Source organism: Staurois parvus, unplaced genomic scaffold (assembly GCF_062004578.1).
Source record: "Staurois parvus isolate SC_StPar_1 unplaced genomic scaffold, SC_StPar_1.0 ptg000522l, whole genome shotgun sequence".
NCBI classification, from domain to species: Eukaryota; Metazoa; Chordata; class Amphibia; order Anura; family Ranidae; genus Staurois; species Staurois parvus.
Window position 1 is genome coordinate 2,195,681 of NW_028318318.1, and position 19,897 is coordinate 2,215,577.

General features: G+C 46.5%; 1 protein-coding gene across 7 annotated transcripts in view; it reads right to left on the reverse strand.

Moving 5' to 3' along the window:
- Positions 1–19,897, reverse strand: part of HIBCH (3-hydroxyisobutyryl-CoA hydrolase) — a 638,488-nt gene that overhangs the window by 509,789 nt on the left and 108,802 nt on the right. For 6 of the 7 annotated variants that reach the window (XM_089690215.1, XM_089690218.1, XM_089690217.1 and 3 more), the window contains one exon: positions 10,783–10,863. The exons of the other annotated variant lie outside the window; for it this stretch is intronic. In XM_089690215.1, the coding sequence (XP_089546341.1) occupies positions 10,783–10,863 (81 nt within the window). The remainder of the gene's footprint in view (positions 1–10,782; positions 10,864–19,897) is intronic. 7 annotated transcript variants of the gene reach the window in all.

Sequence of the window (19,897 nt, forward strand, 5' to 3'; positions counted from 1 at the left end):
TGGGAAAGTGTAATCTCCCTTAGCAACAGGAGATAGAATTCCAAGCGGAAGGAGGAGCTACAGTGGAGATGTGGCTCAGCATCCCACTATAGAGATGTGTGGAACAGTACCCTGCCTGGTATGTGGTCAGTTGGGGCATGGTGTCTTTACCTGCCCCAGATTCTGGAATACCGCTGGTGATAGCACTACTGGGCAAGAGTCTTTATCCGCAAGCCCAGTTTCTTGCTTAAAAGTGTTTGCAGCAATGGAACCACTTGCTATAGCTCTCCGTTCCGACCCCACTATTTCTGGTATCCACTGTGGCCAACGAGATCATAAATGTGCCTTATTTGCTGATGATGTTCTCATGTATATATCTAACCCTTGAACATCTTTACCTAGTCTCCTCCTCCTGTTCTGTCATTTTTCTACGGTCTCTGGTCTCACTCCTAATCCCTCTAAAACGACTGCTTTAAACATTTCTCTGCCTGATTCAGAGGTTCAACATTTGCGGGATAATTTTGATTTTCAATGGGCCTCCAGCTCTCTCCCTTACTTGGGAATACACCTCACGAGCTCTATCTCGTCACTGTATAGGACTAATTATCCCCCGCTCTTCAAACGATTTAAAGCTGACTTACATGACTGGGAGGACCTTCCTCTATCCTGCTTTGGTAGAATTCATTCTATCAAGATGTCCTTTTTACCGAGACTCTTATACTACTTTAGGACTTTACCAATCATGGTACCCAAACGGGAACTTCTACTTTTACAAACAGCAGTCTCTAGATTTATATGGAAAAGAAAATGCCCTCGGGTTAACAAGTCAACTATATTCTTCCTAAAAAAGATTTACTTTCAGGTGGCTCAGATGGCACAGCTCTCTTGTACTACCGCTAGGGGCTATGTTCCCCAATGGGTTCATATTGAGGCTTCATCCTGTCATCCTCATGCTATTGGCGCTCTCAAGTGGCTTCCTAATCAGTTGCGTCCTCCTATCCTGTGTCCTACATTATCCTATTCCTTAACAGTCTGGGATAGATGGCGGGCGCATAAACTTCTCTGCTCTCCACATACCCCATTAGCTCCTGTCTTTTGTAACCCCGAGTTTATTCCTGGCCTATCGCCCTCTATATTCCAATGGTGGATAAATAAGGGTCTTTTGCGTATTGGAGATTACCTGGATGCTCTTCCTCCTCGTTCTCTCCAATACTTTTTGAAAACTTTTCAGATGCCCTCCTGTGAACGGTTCCATTATCATCAGCTTATGTCCTTTATTACCAGTAAACTCAAGCTACTCACAGAACCTTGCACACTCACCCCTCTAGAGATCTCCTGTGGGGCTATTGGGAGGATGTAGGGTCGATTATCCGCTATCTTTGCCTCCCTTGTTGATCCACTCACCAAGCTATCCTACATGATTCAATGGGAAAGGGATTTGAACAGCTCTTTAGATTTAGACACTTGGCGGACTACGGCTAATACCCTATCTAAAATTTTGATCAATACTACCCTTATCGAATCCAATTATAAAACATTTCTTCGTTGGTATCTAGTTCCCACATGTCTTGCCAAAATGTACCCATCCGTGTCACCCAATTGCTTTAGACGCTGTGGACAGGAGGGCACTATGCTCCATGTATGGTGAAAATGTCCGGTGGTCCATAGATTTTGGATCCAAATATTTAATTTTCTTTATTTAGTAACGGGAATTAATATTCACAGAACTGCAGAGGTAGCTATTTCATCTGTTGCCCACTGATATTCCCAAGAAATCAGTTAAATTAATTCTTTATATTTTGTTAGCAGCACAAATTACAATAGCTAGAAGTTGGAAACAGTCATCTATTCCGCTAGACTGGCTCAAACAAAAAATTAATTGGATCATGATAAATGATAAACTTCTGAGTATCGTTAACAATAATACCTCTATATTTGAGGTCCCATGGGAACCATGGATTAGGTATATCTCTATCACTTAATGGGAATGTGGCTGACCCTCTCTTTCCTCTCTTTTTTCCTTCTCTTTCTCTCCTCTTCCCCCCCCCCCTTCTTTTCTTCTGGTATGTTCTTGTTTATTTGTTTTTTTGTTACTAAACTGCCCATGTTACTGATCAATGGAACATTTACTTCCACATGGGGGCTGTATTTTCTTTGCTTACAATATTCTTGATTGATATTTACTACGTGCTTATATAGTTTTGAACCTGTTTATTTGCCTCTACTCACCCTGTAGGTGGACTAAGTCTTTATGTTCTTGTTTTTGTATATCTTTTTTCAATAAAAATATTGAAATATAAAAGTGTTTGCAGTTACCATTGGCAATAGTGTGGAAATTCCTGTTGTGACGGCAAGGGGTGCTAAAGAATCTGAGAAGCCTGTTGTAACTTTATCTCGTGGCCACCTGGGGGAGTTGACCAGTACAGATGCAGCAGAGGAAAGACAGTGCACTCAAATGAAGATAGCAACACCTTTTATGCAGATGTGTAAGACTGTTGCTGGTAAAGTCATGAGAAAGACTGACTGTGTGACTGCTCACACTGTTGTGGTAGTGACCCCCAACTGGGAGACCCACTGATTGTGTGAAAAAGGACTTGTCTCAATAGGGTGCCCTGTCCAGTGGGAGGCAAGTGTTAAAATTGAATGTGATGATGTGAAACGTAATAAAGGGTATGACAATACTGCTTGTTGATTCATTTTGATGGTTAAGTTGGTAATGTGCTAGCACAGCTTGCTAGAGATAAAAGCATTGATATGAATATGGTTAAAGATGTGCTATCTCCCCTATCAACAGAATATAAGGCAGCAGAGGTGTCCCTAGAAACCTCCAGGGAGCTCTGTGTGTTGGAGCTAGAGGTTGCCAGGGATAACTATGGTACCGCTCTGATGAACAAGAGGGTACTTGAACCTGGTGATGAGAATGTGTTAAATGCTAAAACTGAAATGTTTGAAAATACTCAGTGATAATGGATTAATGCAGTCTATCAATGCTGACAATGGAAGGTATGAAAGTGTTCCCGAGTTTAATGAAACACTACAAGAGCAGGGGGACGACTTTGTGGTATTGCAACCAGTTGTGGTTAAAAAAATGTTGAACAGTCTAGTTTAAACAAAAGTGATATGTGTAATGTGTATGTTACTGAGCAACTCCGTCCTGTGTCTCCTCCAGCAGTTGGTGCACTACTGCCTAGTACCTCTGATGGGAGTGCAGAGAAAGTAGACTGGGACAGATGGGCTAAAATCCTGTCAGCTTTAATGAGAGTCCTTTGTTTGTAACAGTAGAGTGGATATGGTTTCTGCTGTGCTAAATGGAGGGACTGCAGAGCAGCTTATAGTCCAGGGTGCACTTACTGCTGCTGCAGATGGTATCCCTCACAAGATGGAGTGGCTAAGTGAGACTGAGCACATAGCAGAGGACGTGCCCTCAATGGATCTAATCATGTGGTAATGAATAATGTGATGCCAAATGAGCTGGTCTTGGTGGAAGTGTCAGATGGCACTAATATAAATGAGATGTTTGGGGTCACCAACCCAAATGAGGAATTATGTAATGATGGTTGGTGTTGGGACAGTTGCTGGCAGAGTGTCTGGTGACAGTGGAGTTGGTGGATGGTGAAGTTGCCAATGGGAGTGTCAGGTACCTACCGGCGGTAGCTCTAGCGCTCCACAGACCGGATTTCCCCAGGGCGCGAGTCTAAGCCCCAATCTGCTTGTTCACCAGAGTCCCTGAAGGTGGGGATGGACTTGGAGCACACTGAGACCCGGTCGCGGTCCCTGGGTACACTCAGCTGTGGTAGAGGGAACCGCCAGTGGCACGTAGCAGGATGAGAGCCTGATGTGAAGAGGCAGAACAGGCCCAGACTGCAATGGATGGATCCGACCAGGATGGATGGATGGAACATACTGGAACAATAGCGGATTCAGACAGGCCGGGTCAGTAACAGTGGAGGCAGAGCGGTACAGAGCAGCAGGCAGAGAGTCGTCGGGTCACAGGCCAGGTTCAACAGCAGGATATCAGATAATCGGGAAAAGGCAGAAGAATGGTCAAACGAGCCAGAGGTCAGGGCAGGAGAAGGTCAGCGGTAATCAGGATCAAGCAGGGTTCGGCAACAACAGGATACGCTCACAGGAACAACAAGGAACAAGAGCATACGGCAATTTGAGCATTGCAAGAGCCAGTTTAAATAGTGCGCCCTGCGCTGTCATTGGTCCCAGGCGCTCGTCCACGTGCGCATGCGTGGCCGCAGTTGTTGCCGCTGGGGCCTATGTCCTAGTGCCCGCACGCTTGTCCGCATCGGGATTCCGCACATGTGCAGACCCGTGCACCGCGGCGAAACTCGGGATCCCTGACATTGCCCCCCCCTTATGGGCAGCCTCCGGATGCCCAACTGACTTCTCTTTTGTGGCTGGTTGCGGAAAAATTCTTAGATTAGCCTCGTAGCATGGACATTTTGGGCTGGCTCCCACAAATTTTCTTCTGGGCCATAGCCCTTCCACTTCATAAGGTACTGTGTTAGACCTCTCCTCTTTCTGCAGTCTAAGATTGCTTCAACCTCAAACTCTTCTTCTCCATCAATGTCTATGGCCTCCGGGGGTCTAGACCTACGATCTGGAAAAGAATCCGGTGCTGCAGGTTTTAACAGAGACACATGGAAGACAGGATGTATCTTGAAGGATTCAGAAAGCGCTAGCTCATAAGCAACCTCATTAATTTTATGTTTTACCCGGAATGTGCCCACGAACTTGGGTGCCAATTTCTTTGATGGACATGCCAACTTCAGATTGGTCGTTGCCAACCAGACTTGGTCTCCCAGGTGCAGAATCAATTCGCCTCTTCTCCTTCTATCAAAGGCTTTCTTATTGTCTTCCTGAGCCTTTGTGACTGCCTCCTGTAACACCTTGTTATTAGACGAAAAGAAATCCAGCGTATCCTGAGCAGCAGGGACCGAAGTTTCCGGAATCAGATCAGGCAGGAATGTAGGATGGAACCCATAATTGGCAAAGAACGGGGATTGCTTGGTGGCGGAGTGACTCGCATTATTGTAGGCGAATTCCGCTAAAGGCAGGAGTGCCAGCCAGTCATTCTGGAGGAAAGACGTGTAGCACCTGAGGTATTGCTCTAGGGTTTGGTTGGTCCGTTCGGTCTGCCCATTTGTTTGCGGATGGTATGCAGAAGAAACAGAAAGCTTGATTTCTAAGACTTCACACAGGGCTCTCCAAAACTTCGAGGTGAACTGAACCCCTCGGTCCGAGACAATGTCCCTAGGCACCCCATGGAGCCTTACAACTTCCTTAATAAAGATCTGTGTAGTTTCTGGCGCCGAAGGCGTATTCTTTAATGGTAGGAAGTGGGCCATCTTGGACAGACGATCCACTACTACGAAGATCGCAGTGTGATCTTGGGAGGGTGGATGTTCCACACTGAAGTCTATGGATATCATCTTTCACGGTCTATCAGGTACTGGCAAAGGTTGTAACAAGCCCCAGGCCTTGTTTCTGGTGGGCTTGTTTCTGTTGCAGATAGTACAAGTCTTCACATATGTCTCGCAGTCTTTAGCCATACTTGGCCACCAGAATGTGCTCTGCACCAGTTCTAGTGTTTTGAACACTCCAAAATGGCCTGCCAACGGATGGTCATGGCAGTAGCCCAGGACCTGGGTTCGAGCTTCCTCGGGTACCACAATCTGCTCCCTCTTCCACAAGAGTCCTTCTCTGTTCTGCACCGAAACTCCGAATGGACTGGGTATTCCCACAGATGCTGCTTGCCACTTGGACAGGAGTTCAGACTGTAGCAATAAAAAATTCCCTGCAGGCAGGATAGTGTCAGGTTTAGAGATTTCCTCCGGGTCCTCGAATATGCGAGAGAGCGCATCGGGCTTTGTGTTCTTAGACCCCGGTCTATAGGATATGTGAAAAACAAATCTTCAAAAGAAAAGCGCCCATCTGGCCTGGCGTGGTCTCAGGCACTTAGCTGTTCTCAAATACTCCAAATTCTTATGGTCTGTGTAGATTAAGATCAGATGCATGGCCCCCTCCAGCAGGTACCTCCATTCTTCCAGTGCCGTCTTGATTGCCAAGAGCTCTCGGTCTCCAGTATCATAATTTCTCTCCGCTGGTGTGAGTTTTCTGGAAAAGAAGGCTACGGGGTGCATAAACTCCTTAAGGCCCTTCCTTTGTGACAGGACCACCCCTAATGCGTTTTCCGACGCATCTACCTCCAGTATGTAGGGCAAGGAAGAATCCGGGTGACTAAGGATGGGAGCTGCTGTAAACAACTTTTTCAGGGTCTCAAAAGCCTTCTGTACCTCGGGAGTCCACTGGGACCGCACCCCTATCTTCGTGAGTTGGGTGATGGGAGACACGAGGCCTGAGAAGTTCTTGATAAACTTTCGATAATTGGCAAAGCCAATGAACCGCTGTATACTCTTCTTATCAGAGGGTAACGGCCATTCTAGGATTGCAGAAATCTTCTGAGGGTCCATGGCAATTCCTGTGGTGGAGATGATTAATCCCAGGAACGAAATGCTGTGCTGCTCGAAACTACACTTATCTGCCTTGGCATAGAGCCCGTGCTGGCGAAGTCGCTCCAACACGCTCCTGACATGACCCCGATGCGCTTCCAGGGATGGGGAAAAAAATCAAAATGTCATCTAAGTAAATAACAAAAACATCTAAATAGTCCTTGAATACATCATTAATGAAGTGCTGAAATGTGGCGGGTGCATTGCACAACCCGAACGGCATAACTAGATACTCGAAGTGGCCGAATTGGGTGCAGAATGCAGTCTTCCATTCATCCCCTTCTTGTATGCGGACCAAGTTATAGGCACCTCTCAGATCCAACTTGGTGAAGACAGATGCCGTCTTTAGCCTCTGGAGCAGCGCGGGGACTAAGGGAAGGGGATAGCGGTTTTTCACAGTTACTTTATACAACTCCCGATAGTCCACACAGGGTCTCAGAGACTTGTCCTTCTCCACAAAGAAAATTCCAGCTCCAGCTGGTGACGTGGAAGGACGGATTAAACCTTTTCGGAGATTCTCGTCTATGTAGTCCTTCAATACCCTCAACTCCTGCTCCGATAACGGAAAGATTCGCCCGAAGGGAATCTCAGACCCCGGGAGGAGGTCGATCGGGCAATCATATGCTCGATGCGGAGGAAAAACGTCTGCTCCCCGTTTGCTGAACACATCGAAGTAGCCATGGTAAACCGAAGGAATGGCTTGAGTTAGCTCTGCGTCAGCGTCCAAACATAATAGGGTCCGTGGGACCGAAGGCTTCTTGGAACAGCAATGTTCTTGACAGTAGGCTGAACAGAATTGGATCGACACTGTCTTCCAATTGATTTGGGGGTCATGCGCTTGTAACCAGGGAAGCCCCAAAATGACTGGGAATAAGGATGAGGCGATGGCATCCAAACGAAGGAGTTCCTGATGGTGGCCGGCAACCGTAGTGCAAATCGGTGGGGTCTCATGGTCTACCAACCCGGATTTGATACGGCACCAATCGGCCAGGAAGATGTTTAGACCGTGCTCCTTCGTCTGTAGGGGGATCTGCTGCTGGGCTGCAAAGTTCAGATGTATAAAACAGCTGCAAGCCCCTGAATCCATAACCACCGTCACCGATACGGTTCTTCCAGGGAGCTGGAACGAGATAGGCACGGCTAGATGATTTGAGTTGTGGAGACAGGCTGGAGACACAGCAGAAGAGATAGAGGCACACTTACTCAGCTTCGCCGGACAGGAACGCACGAAGTGGCCTGCTTCCCCACAGTAAAGGCAGAGGTTATTTGACCAACGTCTCTGGCGTTCCTCAAATGTCACTGACGGTCGAAGCAGTCCCAGTTGCATTGGCTCGGGTATGTTGGTAGTCTCAGGATTCTGGTTATTAACAAGGGGATTCGACTGGACCAGGAACCGAGGTAACACCCATGTCAGTCTCTGACCTTGGTTGGACCTTTCTAGCCTGCGTTCCCGCAGCCTGCGGTCGATCTGAATGGCCAGGGTTATCAGATCTTTCAAGGAGTCGGGTATGCCCACTCTGGCTAGCTCATCCTTAAGCGGTTCAGACAGGCCCAAGCGAAACTGATGGCACAGGGCTGCATCATTCCATCTGGTGTCGCCACTCCAAAGTCTAAATTCAGAGGCGTAGTCTTCCGCCACTCGGCGACCTTGTCGGAGCGAGTGCAGGGCCGCCTCAGCACAAGCTGCCTGCTGCAGATCGTCATAACTGCGCCATTGCCTCGAAGAACGCAGATACCGAATTCAGATGCAGATGGCAGGCTTCCAGCAGACTGTGGGCCCAACCCTGGGGTTCACCTTGCAGTAGGGATATGATGAACCCCACTGAGGAAATTGTCCACGGCTGCAGGTCGAAGTATAACTGGCACGAGTTCCAAAAAGCCCTGAACCTCCCTCGATCCCCATTGAAACGCTCCAGGGTCAGTATGTGGGGTTCAGGTGGGGGTAATGTGGAGTTCCTGGCTGGAGGTGGAGAAGCCGGATCCGGAGGTATGGATGCCGGTGAGGCTAGGGTCTGAATACATCCTTCCAGATGCGTATATCCCTCCTGTAGCATCTTGACTGCTTGGGTGAGTGCCGCCAGATGTTGGCAAATCTCATCCAGAGGGGATGGTCCTCTTCCAGGCTCAGACATGGCCAAAATGTGTCAGGGAGCGAGGAGCCAGACACACAAGGAGGTGCCATTAAAGGTAGGTTTATTTACACAGAAACAAGGCAAGAGTCTATGCAAGTCCGACAGCAACAGCGGATGACTTGGTAGGACAAAAGTTCTCCTGCCGGGGTCGTCTTCCAGGATAATCAAGTAGAGAACCAGCGGGAATCGTATCCAAAGCCGGGGTCAGAAGCCAGGAAGAATGGTCGCCAGAGCCGGGGTCAGAAGCCAGGAAGAATAGTCGCCAGAGCCGGGGTCAGAAGCCAGGAAGAATGGTTGCCAGAGCCGGGGTCAGAAGCCAGGAGGAGTCTTAGCCAAAGCCGAGTCGGTATCCAGGAGAGCAAAGAGTTAACTGAACAGGAGCTTGCTGCTGTGCAACAGACAGGACACGAATGCAATGGACAGCTGCAAACAGCAGACTTAAATGTGATAAGCCGCCACCTCCTGGGAGGAGCCGCAGAGGGCTGAAAGCATAAAGGATCCCACAATGCTTTTGCAGACCTAAGATGGATGCCAGCACATGAAGCAGCACAAGCCCTGAGGAAAGGTAGGACCTTGATAGTATGGTACTGTCAGGTACCTACTGGCAGTAGCTCTAGCGCTCCACAGACCGGATTTCCCCAGGGCGCGGAGTCTAAGCCCCAATTTGCTTGTTCACCAGAGCCCCTGATGGTGGGGATAGACTTGGAGCAGACTGAGACCCGGTCGCGGCCCCTGAGTACACCCAGCTGTGGTAGAGGGAACCGCCAGTGGCACGTAGCAGGATGAGAACCTGATGTGAAGAGGCAGAACAGGCCCAGACTGCAATGGATGGATCCGACTAGGATGGATGGACGGAACACACTGGAACAATAGCGGAGTCAGACAGGCCGGGTCGGTAACAGTGGAGGCAGAGCGGTATAGAGCAGCAGGCAGAGAGTCGTCGGGTCACAGGCCAGGTTCAGCAGCAGGAGATCAGATAATTGGGAACAGGAAGAAGAATGGTCAAACGAGCCAGAGGTCAGGGCAGGAGAAGGTCAGCGGTAATCAGGATCAAGCAGGGTTCGGCAACAACAGGATACTCTCACAGGAACAACAAGGAACAAGAGCATACGGCAATTTGAGCATTGCAAGAGCCAGTTTAAATAGTGCGCCCTGCGCTGTCATTGGTGCCAGGCGCTCGTCCGCGTGCGCGCATGTGCAGCCGCAGTTGTTGCCGCGGGCGCCTATGTCCTAGTGCCCGCACGCTTGTCCGCATCGGGATTCTCTCCATGCAGATGCTGTCAAATCTGTAAATTTGTGGAGAGATCTGACAAGTTTACCAAGGGGGACAACCAGAATATATATTACATCAGTTTATTAACTGTGGAAGAGTGCCCATGCAAGAAACTCTATGCTGGCAAAACAAAACACCAACTATGTGCCCGCATAGGGGAAAACTTGGGTAACATCAGGAATGCCAAGAACAGACAGGCCAGACAAATGCCCTATAGCAGAACACTTTGCGACTTTTCACGAAAAGTGGATCTTCAGGCTGGAGACCCAAGGGACCCAACATAGAGTTGAGTCTACAGATATTCCTAGATCACAAACATCCTCTTTCTCTCCTCCCCCAACTCAACCTATAGATATATAGGCCTTACTCCTTTTCTCCATCTCTTGCCTTTCCTTTCTTTTCCATCCCCCCCCTTTCCCTTTTTCCTTCCTCTTTAAACCTATATTTCTGAGGATTGTATTGCACTTTTTAACATGTGTATATTTGTCCATTGTTACTATGGACCCTATGGTGACAGATTCCGTCTCCTGTACATGTGTAGACATGTTGCAGTTTCAGGTCTTTAGGACTTGGCAGAGGTTTTCAGCATGTCTGTATATGCATGGAATCAAAACCAGGAAGATGATTTTCAAAATATTGATGTGAAAGTAGAGTAGCACTATAAAAAAAAACTAATGCAGCCACCATGTGGTGCTCTGGGCTTAGATACACTTTAACGCTCCCAAGCAATCTTTATTCATCCATTAGTAATTGTTTTGTTCCACAATTGCAACAACTGAATTTGACTTATAAAAATTGCCCATATTGAACCATAATCAATCATGTCATTCAAAATGTGAATTTGTGAATTACAATATGTGATAACTGTAAGCCATACCAATAGCATTGTTTAGGATGTACTCTTCTCTGAAGAAGTCTTGGGCAAGCCGGTCTCCTGATTTTCCAGCATTAGTAACAGCTAATTAAAAATAAATAAATAAATCAGAGAAAGTTCACATTTTAAAAAGATGCCAACACACTGCAGCACTTAAAACAGTTTATTTAGGAATTAAAATATAACTAAAGGCAAAACTTTTTTTTAAGTTTTGGACAGAGTGAAGATGGATTAGAACACCTGTCAGGTTTTTATTGCTGTCTGTGCTCCCGTTAAGGAGATTCAGCCTCTCTATTTGTCCTGTTTACCACTATCATCGAAAGTGAAAGTAGAAAAAAAATAAAACATTTTCCAATGGGGACACACGTTCTGGTGACTTGAGGGTCCCCAAAGAATTCGCTGAATTTGCAGGGATTTCCTGTCACTTTCTGTTTGGCTATAGGACAGGAAGTGAAGGTAAATCTTCCCAATGAGACAGATGGCGAAAAAAAAAATCTGACAGGGATCATAACCCTCTCTTGATCTATCCAAAATGAAAAAAAAAAAGTTTTGCCTATAGTTTAACTTTGAGACTTTTTCAAATACCTTTTTTTTGAGAGACTATTAGGAAAAAGCAGCAAACAATTGATTGTTCCCTAGACATCCTTTCCAAACCAACACTACATACAAAAAGTAAAAGAAAAATTAATCAATTTTTTTCAGCTTTTAAACCTTACATTCAGTCTTCATAGAATAACATTTAACCCCTTGACGCCAACGGCACACAAATATGCGGCCTCATGGAACTGGGCTTTTTTCCACGGGGCCGTATATTTGCGTACCTGTCTTTGTGCTGAGAGCACGCCACTCGGCGCGCTCCCAGCACAGAGACCGCAGTGTTACTGAGAGCCCCAGGTCCCATTCTAACGATCGGGACCCGGGACTCCCGATTCCGAGTCACGTGATCGCTGTGATAGCCTCTGATTGGCTATCACAGTGATCAGTCACTGTGCAGCCCGGCCCCCTTGTTTTTTCTCTCTCTATGAATGGAGAAGAGAGATTGTATCTCTCTAACTCCTGGCATAGAGAGAAAAAAAACAATTTTGTAAAAAAAAAAAGAAAAAGATAAATAAATATAAAAAAATAAAGAAAAATACCTAGATCAAGGTTTGATCTAGTTCACTGCCAGGGTTAGTGTTTGGGTCAGGGTCAAAGGTCAAGATAAAAAAAAAATTGTTGTCAGTTAGTGTTAATGTCAGTGTGTTTTAGGTAAAAAAAAAAAACAAAAACAAAATGCTGGGCTGTATACACATATATGGTATTGCTGTGATCATCAAGAGCTGGAAAATTTATTTTGGGTTGTTCTTTGGTGGTAGGTTATGGGCGTAACAAGAAACACACAGCTAAATTTAAAAAAATAATTTTTTTTTTACTATTTTGGTCCAGTTTTCCTTTGATAATAAAAAAAAAATTAGGAGCTATTCATTACCATTTACCACCAAATGAAAGCCCAATTTGTCCTGAAAAAAAAGTCACATGTCAACACATGTCAACGTTGCAGAATTGTGCTTAGGCATTTAGATTTGTTTTACCCTTAGGCGTGAAGGGGTTAATTTTACTATGCCTACCATTATTCTCAAAAAAAAAAGAAAAAAACAATAATGGTAAAGCCTTAAAGCAGGCCTAAAAACACTGATGTTAAGCCTGTTTGATTGCTGCACTGCTTCCATTAGAAAAAGAGCATCTAGGACCTTCATGGATGACTTGCTCCACAGTACCTGCAGGTCAGTAAGGACTTATTTTACAGCGCTTATATTTTTTGTGAACTGCTTCCCGTCCGCCCTATAGCAGAAGTACTGCTATAGGATGGCACGGGTGCACAAAAAATATACGTGATTTTGTATTTCCATTCGCGGCCTTGGCTGTCAATCAATCACTGGGTCCCTTGCTGGTGATTTGTCGCACGTGCCCAGTGATTGTCGAGCATCTCCGACGGGACACCAAGTCAGTTCCCCCCAGTGTCAGAATACCTGTCGCAGTTCCGCTATAAGTCGCTGATCGCCACCATTACTAGTAAAAAAAAAAAAAAAAATCCCAGTGTATATATACTGCCATTTGTAAATGCTATAACTTTCATGTAAACTAATTTATACGTATTGGGATTTTTTTTTAGCAAAAACATGTAGCAGAATACATTTTGGCCTAAATTTATGACAAAATTTGATTTTTTACATTTTTTTACTGGACATGTTTAATAGAAAAAAGTAAAAAAATATTGTTTTTTTCTCAAAACTGTAGGTCTTTTTTTTTTTATAGCGCAAAACATAAAAACCACACAGGTGATCAAATACCACAGAAAGAAAGCACTATTTGTGGGGAAAAAAAAGGACATACATTTCATTTGGGTGCAGCGTTGCATGACCACGCAATTGTCAGTTAAAATAACGCAGACCCGTAACGCAAAAAATAGCCTGGTCAGGAAGGGGGGTAAATCCTCTAGAGGGCAAGTGGTTAAGAATGTGTAGGTATTAAAGCCTCTTGGGGAACTTTGCAAACACTTAATGAACGTAGATATAACAACTACGGCCCATGCAAACCCACCCCGCTCCCTGTTATGTATGCCTAATGATCACAGATTGCACTCCACAATAACAGTGCAGTTTACCACATTCATGTAATGCTCTCAGGAACTCAGTGAATTCAAGCGTGGTGCCGCGATAGGTTGCCACCTGTTCAGTAAGTCCATACGTGAAATGTCCTTGCTACTAAAATATTCCACGGTCAACTGTTAGTGGTATTATAACAAAGTGGAAGCAACAGGGAACAACTCAGCCATGAAGTAGTAGGTCACATAAAATGACAGAGCGGGGTCAGCGCATGCTGAAGTGCACAGTGTGCAGAAGTCCCCAGCTGTCTGCACAGTCAATAGCTAAAGACCTCCAAACTTCATGTGGCCTTCAGATTTGCACAACAGTGCTTAGAGAGCTTCATGGAATGAGTTTCCATGGCCAAGCAGCTGAATCCAAGCCTTACATCACAAAGTGCAATGCAAACTGTTGGATGCAGTGGTGTAAAGCACACTGCCACTGGACTCCAGAGCAGTAGAGACGTGTTCTCTGGAGTGACGAATCACGCGTCTCTGTCTAGCAATCAGATGGATATGTCTGGGTTTGACAGTGCCAGGAGAATGGTATTTGCCTGACTGCATTGTGCCAAGTGTAAAGTTTGTTGGGGGGGAGGGGTTATGGTGCGGGGTTGTTTTTCAGGGGTTGGGCTTGGTCCCTTAGTTCCATTGAAGGGAAATCTTAAGGCATCAGCATACCAAAACATTTTGGACAATTTCATGCTCCCAACTTTGTGGGAACAGTTTGAGTATGGTCCCTTCCTGTTCCAACATGACTGTGCACCAGTGCACAAAGCAAAGTCCATAAAGACATGCATGAGCAAGTTTGGGGTGGAGGAACTTGACTGGCCTGCACAGAGTCTTGACCTCAACCCGATAGAACACCTTTGGGATGAATTAGAGCAGAGACTGTAAGCCAGCCCTTCACATCCGACATCAGTGCCTGACCTCATAAATGCGATTCTGGAAGAATAGTTAAACATTTCCATAGACATGCTCCTAAACTTTGTGGACAGCCTGCCCAGAAGAGTTGAAGCTGTTATAGCTGGAAAGGGTGGGCCAACTCAATATTGTAAAGGCAGGCGGTCCAATACTTTTGGCAATATAGTGCATACAGTGAAGGAAATAAGTATTTGATCCCCTGCTGATGTTGAATGTTTGCCCAATCACAAAGAAATGATCAGTCTAAAAATCGAATGGTAGGTGTATTGTAACACTGAGAGACAGAATAGCAACAAAAAATTCAAAAGAAATGCATGTCTAACAAATTATGCTCTGATTTGCATGTTCATGAGGGAAATAAGTATTTGATCCTCTATCATTCAGCAAGATTTCTGGCTACTAGGTGTCTTTCATACAAGTAACAAGCTGAGATTAGAAGCAGTCTCTTAAAGGGAGTGCTGCTAATCTCATTTTGTTACCTGTATAAAATACACCTGTCCACAGGAGCAATCAAGCAATCAGATTCCAAACTCTCCACCATGGCAAAGACCAAAGAGCTGTCCAAGGATGTCAGGGACAAGATTGTAGACCTATACAAGGCAGACACATACACACATATACACACACACACAGTATCTCACACATGTGAGTACACCCCTCACATTTTTGTAAATATATTATTTTATTATATCTTTTCATGTAACAACACTGAAGAAATTACACTTTGCTACAATGTAAAGTAGTAAGTGTACAGCTTGCATAACAGTGAAAATTTGCTATCCCCTCAAAGTAACTCAACACACAGCCATTACTGTCTAAACCACTGGCAACAGAAGTGAGTACACCCCTAAGTGAAAATGTCCAAATTGGGCCCAATTAGCCATTTTCCCTCCCCAGTGTCATGTGACTCATTAGTGTTACAAGGTCTCAGGTGTGAATGGGGAGCAGGTGTGTTAAATTTGGTGTTATCATTCTCACTCTCTCATACTGGTCACTGGAAGTTCAACATGGCACCTCATGGCAAAGAACTCTCTGAGGATCTGAAAAAAAGAATTGTTGCTCTACATAAAGATGGCCTAGGCTATAAGAAGATTGCCAAGACCCTGAAACTGAGCTGCAGCACGGTGGCTAAGACCATACAGCGGTTTAACAGGACAGGTTCCACTCAGAACAGGCCTCGCCATGGTCGCCCAAAGAAGCTGAGTGCACGTGTTCAGCGTCATTGTCAAGCACCTGTGGTAGTGAGTCCTTGTAGATAGTCAACTTGGGGTTCCCCAGAGCGCAGAGTCTAAGCCCCAGCCCACTTGATAGTGGGGATGGACTTGCAGCAAGCTGGGACCAGGTTGCGGCCCCCAGGTATGCCCAGCTGAGGATGTGGAGACCGCTCATGGGAGCAGAGTACAATGGGAGGAGAGAAACGAAAATCCAATAGACTAACCGAGGTCAGGACGGGTGGAAAACAAGCACAGCCAGTGAACGAAGCCAGGGTTGGTACACGAGTAGTCAAATGCAGGAAACAGGAGTTAGCAACACACAGGAGCTCAGACAACTAAGATGTTACTCAGGCAAAGTGGCCTAGACTGAGCATGTCTTATATAGGCAGGCCAGGAAGTGATGGAAGGGAAGGAAATAAAACCCAGAGAATGGCAGACGACGCCCATAGGCGAGCACAGACAAACCACACATGACAAAGGGATCAGGAACAGCACTGCAGCCCAGCTGAGGATGTGGAGACCGCTCACGGGAGCAGAGTACAATGGGAGGAGAGAAACAGAAATCTGATAGACTAGCCAAGGTCAGGACTGACAGAAAAACGAAGCCAGTGTTGGTACACGAGTAGTCAAATGCAGGAAACAGGAGTAGCAACACTCAAGAGCTCAGACAACTAAGAAGTTGATCAGGCAAAGTGGCCTAGACTGAGCATGTCTTATATAGGCAGGCAAACAAGGAGGCGGGCCAGGAAGTGATGGAAGGGAAGGGAAGAAAATAAAACCCAGAGAACAGCAGTCGACACCAATAGGTGAGCACAGACAAACCACACATGTGAAAGGGATCAGAAACATCACTGCAGCAAGGAGGTAAGAATACACAAACAAGAAACTGCAGGCTAACTTGTGACAGTACCCCCCCCCCCCCCCTTTACAAGGTCTCCTCACTTTTTTAGGGCCAGGCTTAAGGAGAAACTTCTGATGAAAAAATTCCACCAGACGGGGTGCAGAAACATCAGTAGAAGGAATCCAACACCTCTCCTCAGGACCATATCCCTTCCTGTCAATTACATACAAAAGCCTCCCTCTGATGAATTTGGAATCCAAGATTTGCTTGACTTTATACTGATCCAAAGTAATCACTATTGAGGAAGGGTGACGATGAGGACAGGAAAACCTGTTGATAATGTATGGTCTCAGAAGAGAAACATGGAAAACATTAGGGATTCTCAGATGTGAAGGGAGGCAAAGTTTAAAAGCAACAGCATTGACCTGGCGGAGGATGGTAAAAGGACCAATGAACTGCGGAGCAAATTTCATAGAGGGTACTCGTAGACAGATATTCTTGGTAGAAAGCCAAACCTTGTCACCAGGGAGAAATTTGGGACTCACGTGGCAGTGGCGAACTGCAGCTATTTTGTACCTGGGAGCTGCCAGACTTCTCAGAAACTTCTGCCCAGATGGAATTGAATGATCGTTGTTTGTCTGCAGCCGCAGGTACCGCAGAGGAGATGGGAACAGGAAATGGCACAGAATGATGATGACCATACACAGTGAAAAAGGGAGACTCACTAGTACTAACACTGGCATGGTTATTAAGGGCAAACTCTACCCAGGGTAGAAGGTCGACCCAATCATCCTGATGTGCTGAAATGAAGGCACGAATATAACATTCAAACGTTCTGGTTGACCCTTTCAGTTTGGCCATTAGACTGCGGATGAAAGCCTGAGAAGTCCAAATTGATTCTGAAGGATGTGGCCAGAGCTCTCCAGAAGTGAGCTGTAAATTGAACACCTCTATCAGAAACCATATGTGAGGGCATACCAAGAAGATGGAAGATTTCCTTAACGAAGTTGGAAGCCAAAGTGATGGCAGAAGGTAGTCCTGGAAGTGGAGTTAGGTGGCACATTTTAGAAAACCTGTCCACAACGACCCAGATAACGGTGGAACCTGCTGAAGGAGTAGTTCAGAAATAAAGTCCATAGAAATGCAACGCCAAGGTTCATCTGGAACACGCAGAGGTAAAAGGGTACCTGCTGGGGAAGACTTGGAGGACTTAGACTGCACACAAATGGAGCAAGCCTGAACATATTCTTCAACATCCTTCTGCAGTGAGGGCCACCAGTAATGACGCTGCAGGAAGGCACAGGGGCATTGCACACCAGGATGTCCTGGGAGTTTAGAGTTGTGTGCCCATTTGAGTAGCTTGGAGCAAAGGGTGGGGACCACAAAGGTCTTTCCGGGTGGGATGTGTTTATGCTGAAGATGAGTGGTGGCCAGGATACGATTGCCAGAAATGATAGGTTCCGGTTCAACATAACACTCAGAGTCAGCAACGTCAAATGATCTGGACAAGGCATCTGCACGGGCATTTTTGGAACCAGGCCGGAAGGTAATGTCGAAGTTAAATCTGGCAAAGAAGAGAGCCCTTCGTGGTTTGTCTGGAGTTCAAACGCCGGGAGATACTGGAGGTTCTTATGATCAGTATAACACAGGATACGATGTGCTCCCGCAACAGATGAAGTCCTGCCGGGCACATCGAAGGTTTTACAGAAAGCTTGCTGGAAGGCTGGGAGACTGGAAATAGTAGGATCTTGACGCTCCCATAGTGGCAAGGCCCAAGCCAAGTGCTTCACCAGAAAGAAGGGAAATCATGTATGCCACCTTGGAACGGTCAGTGGGAAAATGGTAGGCTGCTAGTTCAAAGTGAATTGAACACTGATTGATGAAGCCCAGACAAGCTTTGGGATCAAACAGAGAAGTGTGGCTGTGGAGGCAGCTGGAGTTTCGAAGGACTGTGTTCCACTGGGTGAACAGCGAAGGTTGGAGCAGCAGGAACCGGAACAGGAGCCGGGACAGGAGTCAAAACAGAGGGTGAGGAAGTGGATACAACCTGCAGCTGATCCACCTGGGAGGACAGTTCCTGCAGACAGTGCATAATTTGTTCTTGATAGGTGTGCTGGACATCGACTCTCTGCGTCAAACACTGACGTTGTTCCAGGAGAGGCTGCGGTGCCTCCAAGGAGCTCATGGCCTGAGCAAACTGTCAAGCACCTGTGATAGTGAGCCCTTGTAGATAGTCAACTTGGGGTTCCCCAAGGCATGGAGTCTAAGCCCCAGCTTGCTTCTTTACCAGAGCCCCTGATGGTGGGGATGAACTTGCAGCAAGCTGGGACCAGGTCGCGGCTTCCTGGTATGCCCAGCTGAGGATGTGGAGACCGCTCGCGGGAGCAGAGTACAATGGGAGGAGAGAAATGGAAATCCAATAGACTAACCGAGGTCAGGACGGGTGGAAAACAAGCACAGCCAGTGAACGAAGCCAGGGTTGGTACACGAGTAGTCAAATGCAGGAAACAGGAGTTAGCAACACACAGGAGCTCAGACAACTAAGAAGTTGCTCAGGCAAAGTGGCCGAGACTGAGCAGGTCTTATATAGGCAGGCAAACAAGGAGGTGGGCCAGGAAGTGATGGAAGGGAAGGAAATAAAACCCAGGGAACAGCAGACGACGCCCATAGGTGAGCACAGACAAACCACACATGACAAAGGGATCAGGAACAGCACTGCAGCAAGGAGGTAAGAATACACAAACAAGAAACTGCAGGCTAACTTGTGACAGTCATATCCAGAGGTTGTCTTTGGGAAATACACGTATGAGTGCTGCCAGCATTGCTGCAGAGGTTGAAGGAGTGGGGGGTCAGCCTGTCAGTGCTCAGACCATACGTCGCACACTGCATCAAATTGGTCTTCATTGCTGTCATCCCAGAAGGAAGCCTCTTCTAAAGATGATGCACAAGAAAGCCCACAAACAGTTTGCTGAAGACAAGCAGACTAAGGACTTGGATTACTGGAAACATGTCCTGTGGTTTGATGAGACCAAGACAAACTTATTTGGTTCAGATGGTGTCAAGTATGTGTAGTGGCAACCAGGTGAGGAGTATAAATACAAGTGTGTCTTGCCTACAGTCAAGCATGGTGGTGGGAGTGTCATGGTCTGGGGCTGCATAAGTGCTGCCGCCACTGGGGAGCTACAGTTCATTGAGGGAACCATGAATTCCAGAGCATGATCCCCTCCCTTCGGACACTGGGCCACAGGGCAGTATTCCAACATGATAACAACCCCAAACACACCTCCAATATGACCACTGCCTTGCTAATGAAGCTGAGGGTAAAGGTGATGGAGTGGCCAAGCATGTCTCCAGACCTAAACCCTATTGAGCATCTGTGGGGCATCCTCAAACAGAAGGTGGAGGAGCGCGAGGTCTCTAACATCCACCAGCTCCATGATGTCGTCATGGAGGAGTGGAAGAGGACTCCAGTGGCAACATGTGAAGCTCTGGTGAACTCCATGCCCAAGAGGGTAAAGG